At 40.8% G+C, this 25,527-nt stretch overlaps 2 protein-coding genes across 3 annotated transcripts; one reads left to right on the forward strand and one right to left on the reverse strand.

Annotated features, from left to right (window-relative positions):
* Window positions 1-669: 669 nt before the first annotated feature.
* Window positions 670-10,148, forward strand: chrna5 (cholinergic receptor nicotinic alpha 5 subunit). 2 transcript variants are annotated; one of them, XM_062963548.1, is made up of 6 exons: window positions 670-1,010; window positions 5,984-6,135; window positions 6,834-6,878; window positions 7,444-7,553; window positions 7,906-8,734; window positions 9,971-10,148. In XM_062963548.1, exons 1-6 carry the CDS (start codon window positions 908-910, stop codon window positions 10,130-10,132), a joined length of 1,401 nt encoding a protein of 466 aa, XP_062819618.1. In that variant the 5' UTR covers window positions 670-907; the 3' UTR covers window positions 10,133-10,148. The 2 variants fall into 2 exon arrangements, with proteins under 2 accessions (XP_062819618.1, XP_062819617.1); XM_062963547.1 differs by having other exon boundaries at window positions 683-1,010; window positions 7,906-8,743.
* Window positions 10,149-14,573: 4,425 nt separating this feature from the next.
* On the reverse strand, window positions 14,574-23,356 carry chrna3 (cholinergic receptor nicotinic alpha 3 subunit). The gene is made up of 6 exons (XM_062963546.1): window positions 22,668-23,356; window positions 19,833-19,972; window positions 18,897-18,941; window positions 17,586-17,695; window positions 16,076-17,108; window positions 14,574-14,712 (listed from the first exon to the last, which is right to left on the reverse strand). Exons 1-6 carry the CDS (start codon window positions 22,711-22,713, stop codon window positions 14,584-14,586), a joined length of 1,503 nt encoding a protein of 500 aa, XP_062819616.1. The 5' UTR covers window positions 22,714-23,356; the 3' UTR covers window positions 14,574-14,583.
* Between the last annotated feature and the right edge of the window lie 2,171 nt (window positions 23,357-25,527).

Here is a 25,527-nt window from a genome sequence, read left to right on the forward strand (position 1 = left end):
GGGATAGGGCTGGCGGTGAAATAAGTGCAGTGGGAGGAGCCATGAGTATTTGGATGAAGCCCCGCCCTCTAGGGGCGTGGCCTCAGTTCTTGAGCGACAGGAGCTTCTTGAGGTAAAATAAAACGAGTGGGAGGAGCCTTGGGCGTGGCTTTCCCCCCTGTCTATGAGTGACAGAAGCTTCCTGAGGTAAAATAAACGGAGTGGGAAGCGCTTTGGTGAGACTCCGCCTCTTTCCTCTTTGTCCCCGCCCACTGGGGAGTGGCTTTCCTTTCGGTCGTTGAGTGAGGGGAGTCTCCTGAGGTAAAATAAACAGTGGGAGGAGCCGCGAGTACTTGTTTGGGTGAAGCTCCGCCCTCTTGAGGCGTGGCCTCACCTCAGTCCTTGAGCGACAGGACCTTCCTGAGGTAAAATAAAGCGAGTGGGAGGAGCCTTGGGCGTGGCTTTCCCCCTGTCTATGAGTGACAGAAGCTTCCTGAGGTAAAATAAACGGAGTGGGAAGCGCTTTGGTGAGACTCCGCCTCTTTCTTCTTTGTTCCCGCCTACTGGGGGAGTGGCTTTCCTTTCGGCCGTTGAGTGAGGGGAGTCTCCTGAGGTAAAATAAACAGTGGGAGGAGCCGCGAGTACTTGTTTGGGTGAAGCTCCGCCCTCTTGAGGCGTGGCCTCACCTCAGTCCTTGAGCGACAGGGCCTTCCTGAGGTAAAATAAAGCGAGTGGGAGGAGCCTTGGGCGCGGCTGTCCATGAGTGACAGAAGCTTCCTGAGGTAAAATAAACGGAGTGGGAGAGGCTTTGGTGAGACCCCGCCTAATTGGGGGCGTGGTCTCCTCCTCAGCGGGTGAGCGGCGGGACTTGGAGGCTCTGTCTGCCGGTGCCGCAGCGGAGGATCCTGAGGCGTCGTCGGACGGAGCCATGGCGGCGACGAGAGCCTTCCTCCTCCTCGTCTTCCTCCTGGGCCCTTCCTCTTCCTACTGGGAAGGCCCCGAGAGCGACGGAAGCGGAGCCCCTTCCCTAGGTAACCGGGAAGCCATTGATGGGGAAAGGACACGAAGGGGAGACAGCTCGGGCCAATGCCTTGCCTTGGAGTCTTTATTTGAGATGCATTTGCTATGAACTTTCTCTCACTCTGTGATTCTTTGTGCTCTAGGTCAGGCATGGGCCAACTTGGGCCCTCCAGGTGTTTTGGACTCCAACTCCCACAATTCCTAACAGCCGGTAGGCTGTTAGGAATTGTGGGAGTTGGAGTCCAAAACACCTGGAGGGCCCAAGTTGGCCCATGCCTGATCTAGAGCTATATAAAATATCTAGCAACCCTATGAATCTTATAGAAGTTTTAAGTATTGTATATTACTATATGTAATAAATTATAATAATAAGATTATATATATATATACACACACACACACACACACAGATATACTTTCTCTCTCTCTCTCTCTCTCTCTCTCTCTATATATATATATATATATGCCAATTCTATCAACCTTATAACATTTCTTAATTGTCATATATTATTTATAGGATATATATGTGTGTGTGCATATATATACAGTAGAGTCTCACTTATCCAAGCTAAACGGGCCGTCAGAAGCTTGGATAAATGAATATCTTGGATAATAAGGAGGGATTAAGGAAAAGCCTATTAAACATCAAATTAGGTTATGATTTTACAAATTAAGCACCAAAACATCATGTTATACAACAAATCTGGCAGAAAAAGTAGTTCAATAGGCAGTAATGCTATGTAGTAATTACTGTATTTACAAATTTAGCACCAAAATGTCACGATGTATTGAAAACATTGACTTCAAAAATGCGTTGGATAATCCAGAATGTTGGATAAGCGAGTGTTGGATAAGTGAGACTCTACTGTATATATATGCCAACCCAATCAACCTTATAAAGTTTCTTATATGTGTGTGTGTGTGTGTGTGTGTGTGTGTGTATATATATATATATATATATAACTATTATACACACACAGAGAATACTATATAGAAATATATTGTAGGATATATTTCTGGGTGTTCTATATTATTGTAGAATATATATATATATATATATATATATATACAGCATATTATATAGAAATCTATTGCTCTGTGTGTGTGTGTGTGTGTATATAAAATACCTAGCGACCCTATGAATCTTATAAAGTTCCTTAGTGTTGAATATTATTATAGGTAATAATAATATATATATAGGTAAAGTTAAAGGTTTTCCCCTGCTGTTAAGTCTAGTTGTGTCCAACTTTGGCCACCATTGTCCGTAGACACCTTCAAGGTCATGTGGCCAATGGCATGACTACATGGAGCGCTGTTACCTTCCCACCAGAGAGGTACCTATCTACTCACATTTGCAATTTTTCAAACTGCTAGTTTGGCAGAAGCTGGGGCTGACAACGGGAGCTCACCCCACTACCCTGATTCGAACCGACCACCTTTCGGTCAGCAAGTTCAGCAGCTCAGTGGTTTAACCCGCTGCACCATGAGGACTCCCATATATATATATATATATATATATATATATATATATATATACACACACACGCACACACACACACACACAGAGTATACTATAAAATGTATTGATAGATATAGATATATACATAAAATATCTGGCAATCCTATGAAGCTTATAGAGTTTCTTAGTGTTGTTTATTATAGGTAATATTGTACATATATACACACAAACACACACACACACACATATAAGTTCTGGAATATGGCCATACAGCCTGGAAAACATACAACAGCCCTATAAACTTGCTATTTATCAAAGTCTATATATGTACACATTTACTGTATATACTCTATAGAAACGCACTGTGAAAATATATATAGATGTATCTTATTCATAAATCTATATGGAAATGTGTGTAAATCTATACTACAGTACATTTGCATATATGTATATATAATCGTATGATTACTATTAATTGAAATAGACTTGAGAGCAGTGATGAGTGACAGTAACATATGTGAATACAGGTTTCTTGTATTATAGTTATTTCCTAAACACAAAAGGTCACACAATTTGGTCGCTTCTGTCTGTACACATTGCTTTTGCTCATTAGGTTTCAACAGTTAAGCCATTTGCTTTCTCACAATGCAGCCAAAATGTTACATCTGCAGGACTTGTTTCCTTGTTTGTAGACATTTGCCTAGTAAATACAGTTATGTATCTTAATCCTGATACTGTTTCCTACGTATTTACCGGGAATGGGGAATCTGCTTTGTTTGATTCTGTTAAGGTTTATAATTCAGAGATGAGTGCTTGGAACAGAAAGTATCTTAAAATAAAGTATGTGACAAAACAAATAAAATGTATGCAACATTTATATGTTAACAGTGAGAGCAAGAGGCTTTTCAATTTCAGCTGAATCCAGATACTTTTATAATGTATATATTTGAACCTTGTGCTTAACTTGTCAGGTAGTTATTATTGCATGCTTTCAAGTTATAAGGTGACCTTATTATGGGATTTTCGTGATACGATTTGTTCAGGGGGGCTTACATTTGCCTTCCTTTGAGTCTAAGACTTGCAAACCGTGATTCAAACCCTGGTCTGTAGAGTCTTAGTTCAGTGCTCAAACCTCTACATAACAGTGGCTGGTGGGATAAGCACTGAACAAAAGTTGTGTATGTGTTTCATTCTTAAAGACTAAATATATGGGTCAACTTTTAAATTGCTAAGAAAAACTGATTTGAAACTATTAAGTTGAGCAGGTGCCTTGACATAAATGTTCAATCGTACAAATGTGGGGGGGGGGGGGGGGAGAGAGATAGTGTTTTCAAGAAATAACTGCTATTTTTAAAATTCTTGCTTCTGTGGTTTTCCTTTCCTTTGATTGTCTAATGGGTGCTTCAGATAAGGATTTTTTCCCCAGGATCCTGCAGAGAAATTAAAGAGGATGGTTATATAACACCAGGCTCTCCAGGAGTGAAAATGCTTATGTGGATGTATCAGCAATTGTAGTTGTGAAAGTCAGTATTCTCCTTTTACCGCAAAAGGCTAGGGATATTCTTGTCTCACAGGAAGATGGTTGTTATACAATAGTGCCGCTATAAACAGTGCAGCAATACACAACTCCTGCAGCATCATCTGCTTGATCTGCTTCTTGCTTGAAGCCTGAGGGCTGTGTGCAATTTGCATACTTATTTCCATATATTGTCAGTTAGTAAATTTACCCATGAGAGCCAGTGTGATATAGTGGCTTGAGGCTGATCTAGGACACTGGGTTCGAATCCCTACTCAGCCATGGAAACCCACTGGATCACCTTGGCCAAGTCACATTCTCTCAGAGGAAGGATGGAAAGGCAAACTCTCTCAGAACAAAGTTTGCCAAGACATCACCACAATTAGACCACCATAAATGAAAAAGGTAGGAGCCCCCGTGGCCTAGTGGATTAAAGCCTCATGACTTGAAGGTTGGGTTGCTGACCTGAAGGCTGCCAGGTTCGAATCCCACCCGGGGAGAGCGTGGATGAGCTCCCTCTATCAGCTCCAGCTCCATGCGGGGACATGAGAGAAGCCTCCCACAAGGATGGTAAAAACATCAAAAAAAACATCCAGGCGTCCCCTGGGCAACGTCCTTGCAGACGGCCAATTCTCTCACCCCAGAAGCAACTCAGGTTGCTCCTGACACACAAAAAAATAAATGGCTTGAAGGCACACAACTGCAATTTCTGTCCATAAATCTATGCAACAAACAAATTGTGTGTAATATTAATATGCATTGTAACCATCTTTCTTTACCTCTCACAATTCTTTTTTCTTTCATTTTATTCTCCCTTCTGAGGTTTTTTTTTTCCATGCAACTCTTTGGGTGAATCTTCACTGTAGAATTAACTCATTTTTGACACTGCTTAAACTGCCTTGGCCTGATGCTATGAAATCCTGGGAGTTGTTGGGAGATGCACTAGCATGCTTTGGCTGAGCAGGCTGAAGACTTTGTAAAACTACAGCTCTCCAGATCCCATAGCAATGAGCCATGGCAGTGAAAGTGATGTCAAACGGCATTATTTCGAGAGTGCAGATGCACTTTTACCTTCCCCTTGACCTCTTCTGGCATTTATACATTTACATTATATTGCTTTGGAATGTTCTATGCGTGCTTGGGCTCTGGCAGGGCTTATTTCTGAATATAGGATCAGCCTGTTCACTTAGCATCATTTCTTCTCCCCTGAACAGATGGCTGGCGAAACCCACAAGGGGACCCTTTCACCCCGACACATCAGATGAGCGTTGTCTGGAGCATTATTGTTATTGACAGTGACTTTGTCAGATAGCTTGTGAGGCCAGCACTTGAGTAATTATCCTCACCTACACTGATGTCTACACAATGTCAGACACTTTCCAAATGATTCAGAAGGGATCATTTCTCTGCCCTGTTAAGCTTTTAATCTGAGGAAGCCAGCGGATGGGGAGGGAGAGAGTGCTATAATAGGGCATGCCATATACATGCTGAATTGCGCTCTTTAAGTAACCGAGTAATGCTTCAATTTCCCACTGGTTCATAGTTAAGCTTGCAAAATCCACCCGACAGATATATCCTTGGCTATAGGCTACTGATGTTTACGTAAATACCTCTTTCTTCTGCCATGATAAATGCTATGTGAAAGCCAAAATTGTGTTGCATCAGCAGCAATCCACACTTTCTGTATCTGCTGCTGTTTCTTCTAGCATTCTTAGTAGAACCAAGTGTGTTCCAAAAGCGGCATGTATTAATACGAAATAATGAACCATGTGAGTTCTATGCTTCCGATCATTATATGCTCATATATTTAGTATAGTATAAAAATGTTCTGGATGCTGCGGTAAGGGCCAAATTTGGCTACATAGTGTAATTTGTAACTTTGGTAACTTCAAGTACTTTCTAGATGCCTCAATATCCCTTCTGTAGTGCACGTAGTGATAATACATAGAAGAAATAATAAATTGTGTGTTTTATAGGTACCAATGTTATCATATTTGCTTTTTCTACAGGTACATCCGAACCTTCCTTCATTGCTAAGAGCGAAGACCGCTTGTTCAAGTACCTATTTGAAGACTACGAAAGATGGGTGCGCCCGGTGGAGCGCTTGAATGATACCATCAGAGTGAAATTTGGCCTTGCAATTTCCCAGTTGGTGGATGTGGTATGTTAAAAGACTCCCCTGCTATGTTTCTATTTTGCACAATATAGTTAGCTGTTGGAGGCAGATGTTGTGAAGATTGTGACATGGAGCCTCTGTATCACATTGAAAGGATGTTGATGGAAAAGGTTGATGTATTTTGGAGGAGACTTATGTAAGGAGAAGGAGAAATGCAGCGTGAGTGTACTTATTCTGCCAATTGTAGCCATATTTTATGAACCTCAGTGGTTTAGTCTTCAGAAATTAGTAGATTTGGTGTTTGGAAGAATATATAGTGCCCCATGGCAGCTGAAATGTACTTTGTTTTTCAATGAAATGCACTAGTTTTTCAATGAATATCTCATAGAGTCTCAACCAAATCTACATAGTTTGTGGCAGCCACAAAAATGATGTTTCTGGAGTAGAAACAACTACTTTCAAAGTAAGGACCACACAATTAAACAGGAAATAACACTTTCAAGCCAGGAACAGGTTTTTTCCCCCCAAAATTTTGTTACATAGTGTTATCAATAGGGACTTAACCAAATCCCTGCAGATACCGAAGGCCACACATTGTCAGACATCCATAACATACTAAATTAGGGGTGTATGTGTTCCCTAAGATAGTTGTAGAAAGGATGCTGTATGCTATCAACTATTGTTGAGAGCAAAGAAAAGCTTGTAAATCATATATCATACATGTCACTTTGCTTTTCCAACAGGATGAGAAAAATCAGCTAATGACCACAAATGTTTGGTTGAGGCAGGTAAGCTTAATACATTACAAACAAAATGAGCAATCACTTTCTATTATGCGGGGAGATTATAGATTAGATAACTGAGCTGGATTGTTTCAATGCATTAATTTAAGAGCATCCAGCTTCCTATGTTCAGGCTGCTGCTCTTATCTGCATTTACATGGATGTAAGGCCATCTGAACTACAGTGTACTGTAACGAGGTTACTACAGATTGGAATTGGTGTATGAATTAAGGGACAACCAATTTCAATAAATGCTTGACTGCAAAGGTGATAATGAAAGGGATTATTTGACCAAATTGTTTAAACTTTCTAGAAAATAATTGTAATTCTGTTGATATAATTGGAGGTGATGACAGTGAATCACTTTCCTTGGGTTTTGCAAAATCTAAAAGTTTCCAAAAGAGTTCCTTTTGTTTTTCTGTTGTTGCCAAATTTGTGTAATAGTAATTAGTAATTTTAATAATGAACAATTTTGACAAAGTGCTATACAAATCACAGGTTGTTTTTTATACTAAATGCTTCAAGTTAGCAGTTGAAAAATGAGGATTTTTTAAGAACCATCTTGTTGTAGGAATGGGTTGATGAAAAGCTGAAGTGGGACCCTAAAGACTATGCTGGAATCACGTCTATCCGTGTTCCTTCCGATTCCATATGGATCCCTGACATCGTTTTGTATGACAAGTAAGCGTTTAGTGATTTTTGGTAGTTATTTGCATACAAAATGCTTTCATAATCTTTTTAAATTAAAAAAAATTGATATGACTCACTAAATATTTTACAGAGGAGATTTTAGTCTTTTATTGAGGATGAACCTGACATCTCTAACATCCGCAATACTGTTAAATGAAATCCCATTTAATCCCCTATTTTTAACATTTTTTGTGTTAACCAATTGAATATATTGTCAGGAAAACAAAAGTGAATAGATTTGTTGTTTGCCAAATTTGATGACAAAAAAAAAATAACAAGAGCAGATTCCCAGTGTTATTTGTTGGAAACATCCCGCTACATACTTGGTAACTTTTCTTTTCAGTGCAGATGGCCGTTTCGAAGGAACCTCTACAAAAACCGTTGTGAGACACGACGGCACTATCTCTTGGACTCCGCCAGCGAATTACAAAAGTTCCTGTACCATCGACGTGACATATTTTCCCTTTGATCTCCAAAACTGCTCCATGAAATTTGGCTCCTGGACCTACGATGGCTCCCAGGTTGATATAATTCTGGTGGACAAAGAAGTCGACAAGAGGGATTTCTTTGATAATGGAGAATGGGAAATAGTCGCAGCGACTGGCATTCGGGGGAATAGAACCGACGGGTGCTGCTGGTATCCGTTCATCACCTACTCGTTTATCATTCGGCGCTTACCTCTCTTTTATACGCTGTTCCTCATTATACCGTGCATTGGGCTGTCCTTTTTGACCATCCTCGTCTTCTACCTTCCCTCTTACGAAGGGGAGAAGATCTCTCTCTGCACCTCCGTCCTGGTCTCTTTGACCGTCTTCCTTCTCGTCATTGAGGAAATCATACCCTCGTCGTCCAAAGTCATACCTCTGATCGGCGAGTACTTGGTGTTTACAATGATCTTTGTGACCCTGTCCATCGTCATCACTGTCTTCGCCATAAATGTCCATCACCGCTCCTCCTCCACGCACAGCGCCATGGCACCTTGGGTCCGCAGAATCTTTCTGCACAAACTTCCCAAACTGCTTTGCATGCGGAGCCACGTGGACAGATACTGTGCTCAGGAGGAGGACGAGGGGAATTGTAGCAGCAATGGGTCTCCACCCTCGAGAAACACCTTGGAAGCTGCTCTAAGCTCTATCCGATACATTACGAGGCACATCGCCAAGGAGAATGAAGTACGTGAGGTGTGTGTATTGGCCGTGGTGTATTCAGAACTACATACCTGGAAGTGGAGCAGAGACAATTGTGCAGTAAAAATCATCTCTGTATTGTTGAAGCCTTTCATAGCCAGAATCATTGGGTTGCTATGACTTTTTTGGGCTGGATGGCCATGTTCCAGCAGCATTCTCTCCTAACGTTTCACCCACATCTGTGGCTGGTATCTTCATAACAAACGTAGTGTATATATACACCTGTGGAATGTCCAGGGAGAAAGAACCCTTGTCTGTTTAAAGCAAGTGTGAATGTTTCAATTCACAAGCTTGAGTTAGCATTTGAGTAGCCATGACTTTTGCAAAGTCAATCAGTGAAGGTATCGGCATAGAGGTAGTCTGGCCTTTGTTGCCTGCAGGCATCCTCTGTTTGGGAGGTGTTAACTGGCTCTTGATTGCTTGTTGTCTGGAGTTCTCCTGTTTCTGAGTGGTGTTCGTTATTTACTGTCCTGGGTCTGGTGTTTTTTAATACTGGTAACCAGCTTTTTTCCCCATTTTCATGATTTCCTTTCTGTTGAAATTGTCCACATGCTTGTGGCGAAACTATAGGAGATAAGGCTTCTGAAACGTGGCCATGCAACCTGAAAAATTCACAGCAACTCAAAACTCATCTGTGTTTGTTTTCACAATGCTTTGCTTTGTATATGTCAGGCCTCTTCTACCCACAGACCTCCAGGAGTTTGGGATTCCAACTCTCAGAAACTCCTCTATTTCCAGCTTGTTCAATGTTCAGGGATTCTGGGAGCTGAAGTCCAAAATACTTGGAGACCCACAGGTTAAAAAGGCCTGGCTATATGCCAAAAGATCCCAAATTCAGTCTTTGGAATCTCTTGGAAAAATTATTGAAGCTGAGAATTACAGCCATTCAGCGTTCACACTTTTGGGCTGAATGTTCCAATGTATTCAGCCTTCCACATGTGTGCAGGTTTAGCCAATTTCCAACAGCAGCGAAATAAATATAAAGCAAACTTTCTGTTCCCTGGAAGCATGTGAGCAATGGCGACTGAAAGGCTTTCTCTGGAACATACCACTAAAACTTCAAGTTAGTTTTAGAGTGTATGGGGAATTTTGCCAGTTATTTATAGGGATGTACATAGTTTCTGTTGCTAATATTTGGCTTAGTCTGATGAATATAAAGTTAGAAATCTGAACATGATTAAGAAGAGAGGCTGACTTTTCTCTCTGTTGTTCTCTCTTTAGGTGGTTGAGGACTGGAAATTCACAGCACAGGTGCTGGATCGCGTGTTCCTATGGACGTTCCTTCTGGTTTCGATCATTGGATCCCTGGCGCTGTTTATCCCTGTGATTCATAAATGGGCAAGCATCATAGTCCCTCTCCATATCGGAAGCACAAATAAATAAAGGCGGGAGCAGAATTGACCTCTCTAGGAAAGTTATTCTTACAGATAAATAGTAGCATAAGTATCAGGCACTGTTTAGCACATAATTTTGAAACCTTCAAAGGGATAGGCTTGGGAGGGGAAATTTGGGCTTATATTTTAGAATGAACATCTCTTAGGACATCACTTTCCCATGTGCTATTGTAACCCTGAACCTAAAGCTACTTGCAAACTATTTCTGGTCCAGTATAGATAACAAAGGCCACTCTATTTGTAATAATGCTTGGAAATAAACTGATGTTAGGTTGAAGTCAGTACAATTAAGGCAATGTATCAAAACAAAATTAGGAAAATTATCCAGCATTGCTTGGGTTCATATTGATATAAGGGATGCACTCACTGAAAACATTACTTCCTAATTCAGCAGCACCTATATTAGGCTAGGAAGAATTTGCAGACTGGCAAAGTTTTAAAAAAGTTTCTTAATTCTCTGTTGGTACATATTGAGCTAACACAATGCAGTTTGTTGTCGAAGGCTTTCATGGCTGAAATCACTAGGTTGCTGTGAGTGTTCCGGGCTGTATGGCTATGTTCCAGAAGCATTCTCTCCTGATGTTTTGCCCACATCTGTCCACAATGCAGTTTTCTGTTCTGTTTTTTGTAGGATGCAGGACATGTATTCATAACTCATGTATTATTTATCTGACCGCAATATTTGTGATTCTGAGATGCTATTATTACAGAAATTGGAACAGGTCTGAAATGGCAGGAACCAGATGTGTTTGGGATTCTGGAATATCAGTATTTGCATATAGGAACATAATGAGATACCTTGGCGATGGGACCCATCTAAACACAGTAATCCTTTATGTTTCATATACACCTTGGAAGTAATTTTATATACAACATTTTAAATAATTTCATGCATGACACAAGTTTGTGTCTATTTTGTCACGATCTCAGTCATCCATTTGGACAGTTTTGGGATATTCTGGAATTTTTGCATTCTGAATAAGGGGTATTCAATCTGTATTGACTCTGTGGCTCCTTTTCACGCATTAGTTCCCAATTTGCATGGATATTCTCTGCTGCGTTTTTGGAACAAAGCAATTGCTATGCCAGCAGGCCTTAAGTTAGCTTAAACAAATCTTGAAATTTTGAATGTCTCTGAACCTTTGACCATTATGACAACCTAGCATTAATAACATTAATGTTATTCAGATGCACTTTACAGATGCAGTACATATCCTTTTGTCAACTATTGATTGTTTCCATTTAAATGCATGTTTGTGGTTGATAAGCGATGGGGAGGGGTTTCTTGCAAGATTTTTGAAATATCTGGGAAAATCCAGTTTTAACTTTAAAAGTTTTGGAAAGTATTTTAAAGTTTACTAACGATACTAATGCACTTTAGGGTTTTACTAACCACCTTTGCTACTACTAATAAACTAAACCTTGCATTTGATACTTGTCTTTTATTTATAAAACCTTACTGCGGTCTTGTTATTTGTTGGACAAGGCGTTTTTAAACTAATGAGTCTACTGGTCAATGTAATATTTCTGTTTCAGTTTGAGGCTTATAATTCGTTGCATTTGTCACTTTGTTGACATCCCTTCCTCCTTCAATAAAGATTAATCTGCTTTCTCAGTATGAACAATTGAAGGACTTTGTCCTTACTGAAAGGGAGCTTATGTTCTCTTTCTTCATTTTCTTGACCTTCTTTGAGATGGAAGACTCAGAACTATATCCAACTTGTCTATCTGACTGTTTCGTGGATTTATGTCTGGCCTTGTTTCTGTTTGCTAAGCTGTCCCTGATATTTATGGACTTCGTATTTCTCTCTCGGTGGCCGCAATGCACCAGGCTGACAAACAGTCCTGCAAAGTCTTAAAAGTCTTCATCTTCCCATTACCATCATTTCTTAGTTTCCTTTGGATTCCTTCTCAAATGTACCTTTTCCTTGAAGCCTTTGACAAAACGACATAGTTGTGCTCCTTAGTGTTTTTAACCGTTTGACACAACCAGGACCAGAAAACACACAGACATTAGCAACAACAAATCAGTTTTATTTATTTTTTGTATGAAGAATACTGTACTGAAAGATTCTGGATAAATAGTACAATAGTTGACAATTCTGAATAAACCTCTTGAAAATTGGTTGCATTGTTTATTAACACTTGTACTTTTCTCAAAAGCTGAACACTGCTTTGTTGATGCCCAGTGCCTCAATATGGCACTCTCTTCATATTTGTTAAAATGTGTGTATACTTCTTCCATTTCACCAGTATCTTTCTTCATCTGGTCACTGGTCTGTAGACAGCTTGAATAGAATGGGGCTAAACTGGTGGCACAGCGTGTTAAAGCACTGAGCTGCTGAACTTGCGGACTGAAAGGTCACAGATTCAAATCCGGGGAGCGGAGTGAGTGCCTGCTATTAGCCCCAGCTTCTGTCAATCTAGCAGCTTGAAAACATGCCAATGTGAGTAGATCAATAGGTACCACTCTGGCGGGAAGGTAACATTGGCACTCAATACCGTCATGCCAGTGGCCACATGACCTTGGAGGTGTCTACGGACAACGTCTGGACTTAATGTCAGGGGAAAACCTTACCAAACAAGTATACAGCAGTGACAAAATGGGATTGTTAAACATCTGAAAAATTAACACCTTTTTATTTTTCAGGGTGATGTTCACAGTCCATGAGCTACTAAATAAGTTGAGTTACTGGTGAGTTGCTAGGGAAGATAAACAGTTCTAGCCAATGTACATAAAGTGTTTGTTCTTGACACACTGGAGAGGGCAAAAGCCCATATGAACGGGCTTAATAAGTACTGCTTTGTAGCTTTATATAGTAATCAATGTGTTGTTGAAGGCTTTCATGGGTGGAATCACTAGGTTTCTATGAGTTTTATAAGCTGTATGGTCATGTTCCAGAAACATTCCCTCCTGACGTTTCGCCCACATCTATGGCAGGCATCCTTAGAGGTTGTGAGGTCTGTTGGAAACTAGGCAAGTGGGGTTTATATATCTGTGGAAGGTCCAGGGTGGGAGAAAGAACTTTTGTCTGATGGAGGCAAGTGTGAATGTTGCAACTGATCAACAAGGCTATTCAATGCTAATCAAGCTGGCCAGTTGCAACATTCCCACTTGCCACCAACAGACAGTTCTTTCTCCCACCCTGGACATTATTCCACAAATATATAAACTTGTCTAGTTTCTAACAGACTTCACAACCTCTGAGGATGCCTGCCCTAGATGTGGATGAAATGTCAGGAGAGAATGCTTCTGGAGCATGGCCATACAGCCCGGAAAACTCACAGAAACCCAGTACTAACACAATTTTGTGAGAGAGAACTTAAGTCTCATAAATATGTCATAAGGATTCTTTTTTTCTTTTTCTTTTTTGCAGGTGATAGCAGTGGCTTGGCAAAGAAGATTTTGGAACTGATGCGAATCAAGCACCTATAGTCACAGTTCTGTGCACGATTCCCCTGAATAAGTCTTCCAATGGTATGCTGAGGCTAGATGTGAGGTAACTTAATGGTATTTGGTTATATCTGTAGTCCAGTTGGAAATGAGTCCCTATGGAAATGGGGATCATACCATTTACATCTCCTTTTGGGAGCACAACTGTCTCCTACATTTCAGATCTTCCTTTCAAGTCTTGTCTTCAGAGATCTTTTTTGTCTGTTCCATTAAAACTCCTTCTCATATTCTTTCCAAAGTATAGACAATTGAAATGACATCTTCTATTCTGAGAGCATCGTAATAGTATAATATTGGCATTAGAGGGACTTTCTTTGCCTTACTAATACAACATCCATGTTTGGGTTGGCACAATAGATTAACAGTATAAATTTGCATTACTTTAAGGCTTAGTAACAACCACTCAGCACAAGTCCTTTAAACACATCCACTGAACTATTCTAGAAAAAAGTGAGAAAACCTTTGCAGTCTTCTTGAAAATGTAAAATCCTTCCTTCTTGTACAATATACATACAAATTGCACTATGTAACAGAATTTCGAAAAAATATGTTCTTGGCTTGAAAGTGTTATTTCTTATTATTGTGCGGTTCTTACTTTGGAACCAGTTGTTATACTCCAGAAACTTTGTTTTTTGTAGTTGAATTGCTTGAGACGCGACATATCCATTGAAAAACTATTTTAAAATATCTTTCTGGATGTCCCACAAAATCAAAGTTTGTGCAGTTTAATAAACTTTTCCCATTTTTTTTAATGATAGAACCAAATAGGAAATGACATTTATAACCCAGGAACAAAAATTGTGTTACATAGTGTTATGCGTAACGCCGTCAGTTGTGTTCTTGTCCTGCATCCAGCTTAATGAATGCTCAGGCACCCTTAATTCCATTACACAAAGACATGGAAAGAAGTACTTTAACATAAAGAGAGAACAGGTACAGCGTTTGAACAGCAAACGGGAAATTGCATTTTTACAGAGCACCTTTGTTTATACTTCGTCTCCGATCAGCAATGGCTGCAAAAATAATCCAGCGGTTCCCAGAATGCACACGAGGATAAATACCCACAGGAAAATTCGGTCAATGACCATGGCGACGTATTTCCAATCGTCTTGAGCCTAGAAAACAAAAGCGGATATCGATATCAATTTGGGAGGTACTAATTTTTCAGTATGACCTAGACTAAAATATAGTAAGTAAAACTTTATATACAGGTCTATCTCCCTGAAGGGACTCAGGGGGTTTCCAACAATAAATACAACCAACATACATTACATAAACAGTATAAAAAATACTTGTAGGTTTTTAAATTACTAACGTAAAGACAATAAGTGACAGTCACAACAACCTACGAGAAAACAGTTCACCTTATATATAGCATAAGGTAACTTGCAGACTGAAAGGTTGCAGGTTTGAATCTGGGGAGCGGAGTAAGCACCCGCTGTTAGCTCCAGCTTCTGCCAATCTATTTATTTATTTATTTACAGCATTTATATTCTGCCCTTCTCACCCTGAAGGAGACTCAGGACGAATCACATTACACATATAGGCAAACATTCAATGCCTTTTAACATAAAACAAAGACAAGACAAACATAGGCTCCGAGCGGGCCTTGAACTCATGACTTCCTGGTTAGAGTGATTCATTGCAGCTGGTTTCAGCTGGCTTGCTCTCCAGCCTGTGCCACGGCCCGGGCCTAGCAGTTCGAAAACATGTAAATGTGAGTAGATGAATAGGTACTGCTCTGGCGGGAAGGTAACAACACTCCATGCAGTCATACCAGTGGCCACATAACCTTGGAGGTGTCTACGGACAACGCTGGCTCTTTGACTTAGAAATGGAGATGAGCACCAACTCCCCAGAGTCAGACACGACTGGAATTAATGTCCGGGGAAAACCTTTCCCTACCTTTACCTATAGCATAAGTTGGTTGTAAGGCCAGCCTTTTAAACTATCAAGAATATACTACCTTGCACCCATCAAAATCAATAGGATTATGTGATGTGATTGATAAGCCAAAATAGGGCTAAAACTGGACTTCATTTGAAGCCCAAAGTAGCCTCATAATTGCTGGGGTTTTCTGTAGTCAGGTTAGGAAATGAGTGGCTCCTGAAATACTAATGGACTGCGAATCATCCCTGCTCTAGAGCATTCTGTACTAGTCTATATGCATTGTTGTGGGCCTTCCAAGTTATTTCTGATTTCTTGCAGACATGGGGTTTTTATGTGAGCTCTTTGCATTTAGGAAGCAAGATGGTAAGGAATGTTATAGGTCCTCCAGGCAATTCTGTGGTATGTGTTGGAGTGACTAGCAGACTGCTATACAGGAATCTTTAGGTCATCCGGTGCAACTCCATAGTACACTGGAACCAGAAGTGAGGTCATTTAATGGGGATCGGGTTCACATAACTGCAGTCTGTATGCAAATGTATCTTCTTCATATATGTAGGTTCTTACTGTACTAACGAAAACCAGCCATACCTCCTTCGCTTCGTTCTGCAACCTCATGGTTTCTGCAATGTATTTGACGCTCTCCACCGCGTCTCTCATCTCCGGCGAGATAACCAGAGAGGACAGCAGAGCGTCTATAGATTCAGAGCTGGAGCTCTGGGTGAGGTTGCTGTTCACCTTCACATAATTAATATGGGGATGCTGGTAGCAACCGCACTTCAGGTCTTGGCAGGGGAAGCTGTCTTTGCAGCACCTGGTTTCCGAGGAGGCACCGAGGTAACTTAAATGGGAGAGCTCCGTGTTGTAAGGCGACGTTGGTTTCTGACTGCCTTCCTCCTCCTCCTGTTCCTCATCTTCGTCGGCCGGTCTGGTCATAAACATGACCCTGGGGAGAAAGTTGAGGAAGACGGCTCTCACCCACTGGGGCATGGTGTGCGTTCTGGGAGTCCGGTAGTGCACATTAAGCACAAAGACCGTGATGACGATGGAGAGGGTGACAAAGATCATGGTGAAAAGGAGATACTCCCCAATCAGGGGAATCACCAAGGAGGTGGAAGGAATAGTCTCGGTTATCACCAGGAGGAAGACGGTCAAGGATAAGAGGACCGAAATGCACAGCGTGACTTTCTCGCCGCAGTCCGAAGGCAGGTAGAACACCAACACGGTCAGAAAAGAGATCAAGAGACAAGGGATGATCATATTGATGGTATAAAACAAGGGCAGCCTCCTGATGTAGAGGGAATAGGTGATGTCGGGATAGACGGCTTCGCAGCAGTTGTACTTGATGTCGTGCTTATAGCCCGGCGCTTTAATGATGGCCCACTCCCCACTTTCCCAGTAGTCGTTGAGGTTCATCGTGGAGCCGACGAGGACTAAGTCGATTTCGTCTTTTTCATAGGACCAGGAGCCAAACTTCATCGTGCAGTTCTGATAGTCGAATGGGAAGTAGGTCACGTCGATTTTGCACGAGCTCTTAAAAATCGCAGGTGGCATCCAGGTCACGTTTCCGGTATAGTTCAGCACGGCCTTGGTTTTGTCGTCTGCCTGGAAGTCCCCAACGGCACTGTTGGAGCAACAACAAACAGGTTCATTATTCCATTCCAAATAATTTGGCAACTAAAAGTGACAGTCTTATTTCACAGATTACGGAGAATCCTATACAGGAAAGGTCCCTGAAAATGAAGACATGGACTGTAATCCTAGATTATGTATTTATTTATTTATTTATTTCTTTACAGCATTTATATTCTGCCCTTCTCACCCCGAAGGGGACTCGGGGCAGATCACATTACACATATAGGCAAACATTCAATGCCTTTTAACATAGAACAAAGACAAGACAAACATAGGCTCCGAGCGGCCTCGAACTCATGACCTCCTGGTCAGAGTGATTCATTGCAGTTAATTGCAGCTGGCTTGCTCTCCCGCCTGTGCCGTAGCCCGTATACATTCACAGTATACATTCATGTATACTCAATTTAAAAGGGATGGTTGTTCCAGAATCAGCTACTTAAAAGGACATCAAATGTTGTAACCTTACGTGTTGTATAATACAATATCTGGCTTCCAGATCTTTTGGGAAGGCACCCGAATGAACTGAACACCTCCGTACTTGGCCGGATCCCACCTCAGCTTGTAATCATTCCAAATCTAATCAAAGAAAAGAAGGCAAACAAATGTTAAATCAAACTTCTCTCAGCATAGGTCCCTTTCACGCTACACAACAACAGCACTATGAGATGGGATGATACCCTGGGATATGTAGTTGAGGAAACACTACAGCTCTCCACCTGAGATGTCTACCCTTTCTTGAATTGGCAATCCAAGGATTCCATAAAAAATTGGAACCATCATGCAATCATTATGTATTGTGAATAGACTCTTTCCACTAAAGGGGTAGAATATCAAACATATACAATCAAAGACAATATATGATGACTCCTTTTTCTGTTTCCCTACATGCTCTATATGGATACATTTCTAGCCTTCATTAGATAGGCAAAAACCAAAGAATATGGCAAACCCTACAGAGATGATGGACTTCTGGCCCAAGAATACCATAAAGTTGCGCAGGAAAAGCAGTTGTTGAATGTGGAGAAATCAAACTGTGGTCCCACAAATATCACTATAAATATACATTGGATGGATGGAGTCATGTCTTAAAAGACTCCCAGACTTGACAGATGTCAGTGGAAGAGACAATAATGCTTTACCTGTAGATTGTAAACTCCTATATACAGTAGTACATATGCTAAGCAAGCTTCCTGGTCCTGGGAAATATTTAAAACAAAGAACCCTGAATACTATCATATATATTCACCTGCATTATTTTCCACAGATTTTTTTTGCATGAAGAAATGAGAGATTTTTAAAAAAATGTATTATTTTTTGCAATTTCCATGTGGTCATGTTTTTATCGTGATAGTTATCCCGATTCAGGTAGCAGTCTTTTTGTTGCCATGATTTAACCACATGCAGACAAAGGAAATGACCACTAGATGTCAGAAGGACATTACAAATGTGATGTGTCTGACTTCTGTATCTGCATCTGCTGCTTCTTACAACTTGAACTTGGCTGCTGTTATTATTCTCTTCATCCCAGTATCCAAGATCAGACAGCATCTGGTGCTTTTAGAGTATTTAGGCACAATTCTACTTTATTGAAACCTCAGATATTTCAGCATATATATGACTAAGCAATATCCAAACATGTCCAAGGTGGCAGAAAGTTTTTAATGTTGAAACACAGAGACTAGGAGATTCCACAGCAGCTTGCTTTTGCCTGAACCAACTAGGAAGGGTAAGATTACCTTAAAGTCTAAGAACTCTTTCCCTCTTCTGTGATACTTACATGTTTCAGCCATAAATTGGTTTCCATAATCTGGTTCACTTCATCCTGGCAGGAGAAAAATAATGATAGCAGTGTTTGGTACTGTTTTTTTTTTTTAGAAGATTGATGGGGAAGAGAAGACAATAATATTCCTCTCTTTTCTGGAGACAAAGCTTCTCTCTTATTTGTGCCCAATTGTAGGATTGGAAAAAAACCTGGAAAAATGGGTCCTTTGCTTTTGGATTTGTTACCAAGAGTGCAGTTTTCACCCACAAAACCATGTGTCAATGGATGGCACCCTTTTTGATAAACTTGTCTTCATGTTCTATATGACCCTCACATCTAAGAGAGATATGTTCCCAAACGTAGCGTTACAAAAGGCAGTTGTGAATAATTTTAAAAAGACCCTATTTATCGTATCAGAAGTTTATTAAGAACATACTGCAAGTTGTTTCTGGTGTGAGAGAATCAGACGTCTACAAAGACACTGCCCAGGGGACACCCGGATGTGTTACCATCCTGTTGGGAGGCTTCTCTCATGTCCCCGCATGGGAAGCTAGAGCTGACAGATGGGAGCTCACTCTGTCTTGCGCCAACCTTCAGGTCAGCAGTTCAGCCAGCACAAGGGTTTAGCCCATTGCGCCACTGTGGCCCCAGAAAACCCTGTTGAAATGAACAATTTCTTCTGTAAATTACCATGAAGTCGGAGTGGAGGACCTAGAGAAGTGAATATCGAGAGTACATAACAAAGTTTTGTCACTGCTTTGGAGTGTCATGAAAAGAACAGGAAGGAGAAGATCAATTGCATGCGTCCAGTGCCAAAATAACTACTGGTATTGAATGCTGTGGACCTTGACTTGCCTTGGTCAGCAACACTCCTTGGGCTTGTCCTATTGAGATGGAATAGTTTCCCAGTTCAAATGGATGTCTCAGAAACCAAGCTTTTGCTCTACTCACCACTTTGACCAGCTGCGAGAGGGACACCTCGAACCAAATTATGACCGGGTCGGATACGTTGGCCACCGGCCGGATGATGTTGTTGTAATTGGCGAACAATTCCGTATAGAGCCGGTGCTCGGCTATGGAGCAATTACAGCCTTAAAAAAATAATAAAATAATAACAATGCAAAATAGTTTTTAAAACCCCAGTAAAAACACAACTGACCTTTCCCCTCCACAAGCAAACTATTACATATACTGCTCATTCGGGGAAATTTATGCCTGCAATTACAATTGTCGCGGATAATTAAATAACTAGCTAGCTATTATATTTCTGGGGCAGCTGCCTCCCTCATTGGATTTCTCTGCCCTTCTCTTCCATAGGAGGCAGACATCGAATTAAAATCAGGGGGGAAAATTAGTTTGGGGTTCATTATTGGGTTGGAGGGAGAAAGGCAGCCAATTTAATTTTTGCTAATGCCCATGTGGCAATGGAAGAACGGCACACGAGGCAGTGTGAGTTTGAAGGAGACTGTAATGTGATTAACATCAGCCAGCAATCAAAACGCATGGTTCGGGTGGGTGAGCGTCTCCATTTATCCTCACTAAATTTAATAACGTTGCAGGAAAAAACAAAAACCTGGGCAACGGAAACGAAAAGATGGTGAATCCAACCTCCTTGCTTTGTATTGTAGTAGGTAAATGACTCAAGGGTGCTTTTGATGGTGTGTCGTGACCCAATAGCAGCACTTGGAAGTGACTTTTTGGGCTGCCAAGAGAATCAATATGATGGTTGAAAATCTGGAAATGGTGCTCCAAAACCAGCCAGAAAATCCACAATATCTCCAAGCTTGACCCTGGACATTTCAGACCCATTTCATTTAGTTAAGATGCATCTACACCAAGCATGGTGCTCCAGGGTTTTTGGACTCCAACTCCCACAATTCCTAACAGCCTCAGGCCTCTTCCTTTCCCCGTTCAGCCACTTGTTGTGAGGTGTTAGCTGGCCCTGATTGTTTACTGATGGAATTTTCTTGTTTTCTGAGCGTTGTTCTTTATTTACTGCCCTGATTTTAGAGTTTTTAAAATACCGGTAGACAGATTTTGTTCATTTTTATGGTTTCCTCCTTTCTGTTGAGATTGTCCACATGCTTGTGGATTTCAATGGCTTCTCTGTGTCGTCTGACATGGTGGTTGTCAGAGTGTGCTCTCAAATAATATGCTGTGTCCAGGTTGGTTCATCACGTGCTCTGCTATGGCTGACTTCTCTGGTTGAGTTAGGCTTCAGTGCCTTTCATGTTCCTTGATTTGTGTTTGGGTGCTGCATTTGTCCACAGCTGCATGTGGACAACATCTCCCAACAAAGGATTCCCCCAGGCAGGAAACAGCCAGGCTTTGAAGCTGCAAGGCTATTCCGTGCTAATTACAGCATTCACACCTGCCTCCAACAGACAAGAGTTCTTTTTCCCACCGTGGACATTATTCCACGGATATATAAACCCCACTTGCCTAGTTTCCAACAGACCTCACACCTCTGAGGATGCCTGCCATAGATGTGGGTGAAAGGTCAGGAAAGAATGCTTCTCGAACATGGCCAGACAATCCGGAAAACTCATAGCAATGCTGTGATTCCAGCCATGAAAGGCTTCGACAACACAATGCTGGAAATATTTGAGGCTGAGTAGTAACTAGTTGGCTGTGAAAGGTCAGTAGCAAAGGGTCTGTTTAACTTTGAAAGGAAGAAAAAGAAAAGAAATTCAAGGGTACCACAAACCTGTGGATCAACTTTGGTGAGGGCCAACCTCAGAGCAAGTTGTTTCCCCTTATAGGAATTCAGCTTTCAGGTCTTTAAATGTTTTTTACGTTCACATCTAGTCTTTTGCCTCCAGGTTTGATTTTTCTCGAAAACCTGAAGCAGTTTCCTTTCTCTCTTTTCCTATTCACAGTAATACAATATGAAAAGACGCGCATGGAGTTTGATCTCTTCTGATATAGTTGGAAATTTAAAGATTAAATATAAGTATGCCCAAACGAGAATGATACAAAGCCTCATCAATTTGACTTTTGGATTAGTTTTGCAAATACTGTCCACAGATTTCAGATCCAACAAGTTCTAAAATATTTGACAAACTTGTTTGGTAAACAAGGATACCCCTATCTATCTCTTAGGGAATTCTTACCCATAAGTAAAATTATATATCAATACACAACTTGAATTGGAAGTATGATGTTTTTATTTTTAAAAATATCTCTTTTGCTAGAATATTAAAATTCTAGATAGCAAATAGTTTTGTTGATAATTCTGATTGGCATTTGCATTGAATTATTTATTTGGCAGGAAAAACATGAGTCTCGTCCTCTGCTTGATCTTATTTTATTCCTTCTAACCTTGCTTTTGCTGGCCTATTACCTTTGTAAATTTACCCCATACCCTATCATTATACTCCCCTTTTTGCTGTAATTTATAATACTAATCTTAATGTCCTTTGGCACTACTTTAAAATGCATTGAACAGGTTGCTCCTACGGTATGGTCTGTTGGCTGCGATAAAGTAATTAATATATCATTTCTCTAACACATTAGAGGTGCAATTCTAGAAATAGCAGATAAGGGGTGTAGTTACTCCAACAATAACTCCATCCTATCTAAAAATGCCCAAATCTTTGAGAAATCACAGAGCATATTTGGCATCAGCCGGTTACGGAATTAAAAGACAGAAAGCGAAAGATATGGATCCAAACAGCAGGCAACGTAAATCCATAACCAACTTCTAAACAAATCCTAGTTAAGAACAGTTTTGTATCTCTGCAAAATACCTGGCTTGTTTTTCCCCTCAAACCAGAAGGCACTCACCTTGAAGGAAGAAGACGAGAGCAAAAACCAGAAGCGTTTTCTCCATCCTCTCTATGGAGCTATGGATTTAGCAGTCATCCACAGACCGAAAGAACGGCTGAAGATCAGCTGGCAAGCTTAGCACAGACTGGAATGGAAAGCCTTGAATCCAAAGGATGCTTCCGATACCAACGGGCAGCTAATAAGCACCAGCTTTCTACTCTCTTTCCTTCCTTCTGTCCTTTCTTCTTTCTCCCTTTCAATGACAACCCTGCTTATTTTCCCTGGCTGCGATGAAACCGGTCAGGAAAAGCAGTGTGCAGCTCACAGTCGGCAACGAAAACTGCTTTGTGACAAGGGGAAGAAGGAAGAGAAAACGGTGCGTTAGAGAAGCCAGAGGAGGAATGTGAGAGGGCAAAGAGCGTCCACTCTCGGATGTACAAACGGGATCGGACCCTTCTGCTCAAATGCGGTGGTTCAAACCCTCTTGGCTTAATGAAAATTGGAATTAAACTGTATGCCACAGAACAGATCCCTGATACGAGAGAGAGAGAAAGGCACACAGGTTGGCAAGGAAGCCAAAAAGGGGGAATGGTCTGTTTTGGAGAGGAATTGACAACCGAACCCTGCTAAATGGATTAGCTGACACAGGCCTTGAAGGTGTATGGATTTTCTTTTTATGGGCAAGAAGTCGGGAAGGACAAAGATGGGGCTTGGGCCAGTCCTTTTCCAACCTAGGGAAAGTAACATCCACATTTGCCAGTGGCAGTTTTATCACAATTTGCCTAATTTAGTTACCCAATGGCTCCTCTTTCCCTGCAGATGCTTAGATCCAACTGACTTGGGAACAGGAGGAAGGAGAGAGAGGAAAATGAAACTCTTTTTGGGTGTATCCAGTCTTCGATACTATTATTATTATTATTATTATTATTATTATTATTATTATTATTATTATTAAACTTTATTTGTACCCCGCTAGCATCTCCCGAAGGACTCGATGTGGCTTACAAAGGCCAAGGCCTCAACACACAATATAACAATACAAAACAAAAAGCAAATTAAAAACAATTAAAAAAGTATAAACAACAAGCAATAACAATACTCTAAAACACAATAGAACTGGGCCGGGCCAGAGTAATGGGTACAAGATTAAAAGTGCTGATGTGACAGGTGATATATAAGGCTTATAGGGCAAGTGCAGAGTGCAATATGCGATCTAATTCTAATAAAGTGCTTATGGGACTTATTATATATATATATATATATATATATATATATATATATATATATATATAAAATATTACATATATATATATATAATATTATTATAATATATGATATATATATAATAAAGTGCTTATGGGACTTGGTATTGGAGATTTCCTATTAATCTGGGAAGGCACATTGGAACAGCCAGGTTTAATGGCTGCAATTCCAACCCTAAGAATCCCTGGGATTTGCAGTTTACTAGACAGGTGTAAATAGTTTAGTAAACAGGTTTACTAAACTAAGTTTCCTACCAACCTAGCAGTTCGAAAACATGCAGATGTGAGTAGATTAATAGGTACCACTCCGGCGGGAAGGTAACGCCACTCCATGCAGTCATGCCGGCCACATGACCTGGAGATGTCTATGGACAATGTCGGCTCTTCGGCTTAGAAATGAAGATGAGCACCAACCCCCAGAGTCAATCATGACTGGACTTAACATCAGGGGAAACCTTTACCTTTACCTTAAACAGGTGGAACCTCCAGTGGCACTGACAAATGAATGCAGCTGTTGACACTGTGGCTCAACACAATGGCATCGTGAGAGCTGTAGTTTTACAAGGTCTTTAACCTTCACTAAATAATAATAATAATAATAATAATAATAATAATAATAATAATAATGTCCATTATTACCATGAGGTAGATGCAGCGTATTAAAGCGCTGAGCTTCTGAACTTGCTGACCGAAAGATCGCAGGTTCAAATCTGGGGAACGGAGTGAGCTCCCGCTGTGAGCCCCAGCTTCTGCCAACCTAGCAGTTCAAAAACATGCAAATGTGAATAGATCAATAGGTAAAGCTCTGGCAGGAAGGTAACGGTGCTCCATGCAGTCATGCCAGTGGCCACATGACCTTGGAGGTGTCTACGGACAACACCGGCTCTTCAGCTTAGAAATGGAGATGAGCACCAACCCCCAGAGTCAGACATGACTGGACTTAATGTCAGGGGGAAAACTTTACCTTTAACCTAAACAGTACAGAAAGATCTACTATTATATTTCAGAGGAAGGTGCCACACCGAACTCCAAATCCCGTGACTCCATAGGAGAACCCCGTTGCCGTTCAGTTTGTGTCAAGTACTATCTTTTTGCAGTGTGGATACGCCCTTTGGAGAAGCTGCGTAAAGTTCGCGTGCCTCTTTTTTTCTGGCCGTTTTAATGATTTCTTATTACTTTAATGGGTTTTATGTAAGCCACTCTAAAAGCTTTCACAGCTGAAGAACAGGGCAGGGAGGGAAATACTGGAAACCAATGAAAAACTGAGAATTTGGGTTTCTTCTCCTTGCTGTAAATGACCATCTCTAGAAAAAAAGGATTCTTGCCATTTGTAGTTGCTTTGAAAAAGAGAGGTCTTTAATTTTGCTTTTTATGTGTGTTTTTTTTCAGGTCAGAAACAAGGAAGCTGCAAATGGCAGGATTATCTACTCCTTGGTGGGAAATTTTCATAAACGGTAGACTGAATCCTGTTGAACATTTACAACTACAGTAGAGTCTCACTTATCCAACGTTCAGGATTATCCAACACATTTTTGTAGTCAATGTTTTCAATGCATTCTGATATTTTGGTGCTAAATTCGTAAATACAGTAATTACTACATAGCATTACTGTGTAT

Source organism: Anolis carolinensis, unplaced genomic scaffold (genome assembly GCF_035594765.1).
Source record: "Anolis carolinensis isolate JA03-04 unplaced genomic scaffold, rAnoCar3.1.pri scaffold_11, whole genome shotgun sequence".
Taxonomy (NCBI): domain Eukaryota; kingdom Metazoa; phylum Chordata; class Lepidosauria; order Squamata; family Dactyloidae; genus Anolis; species Anolis carolinensis.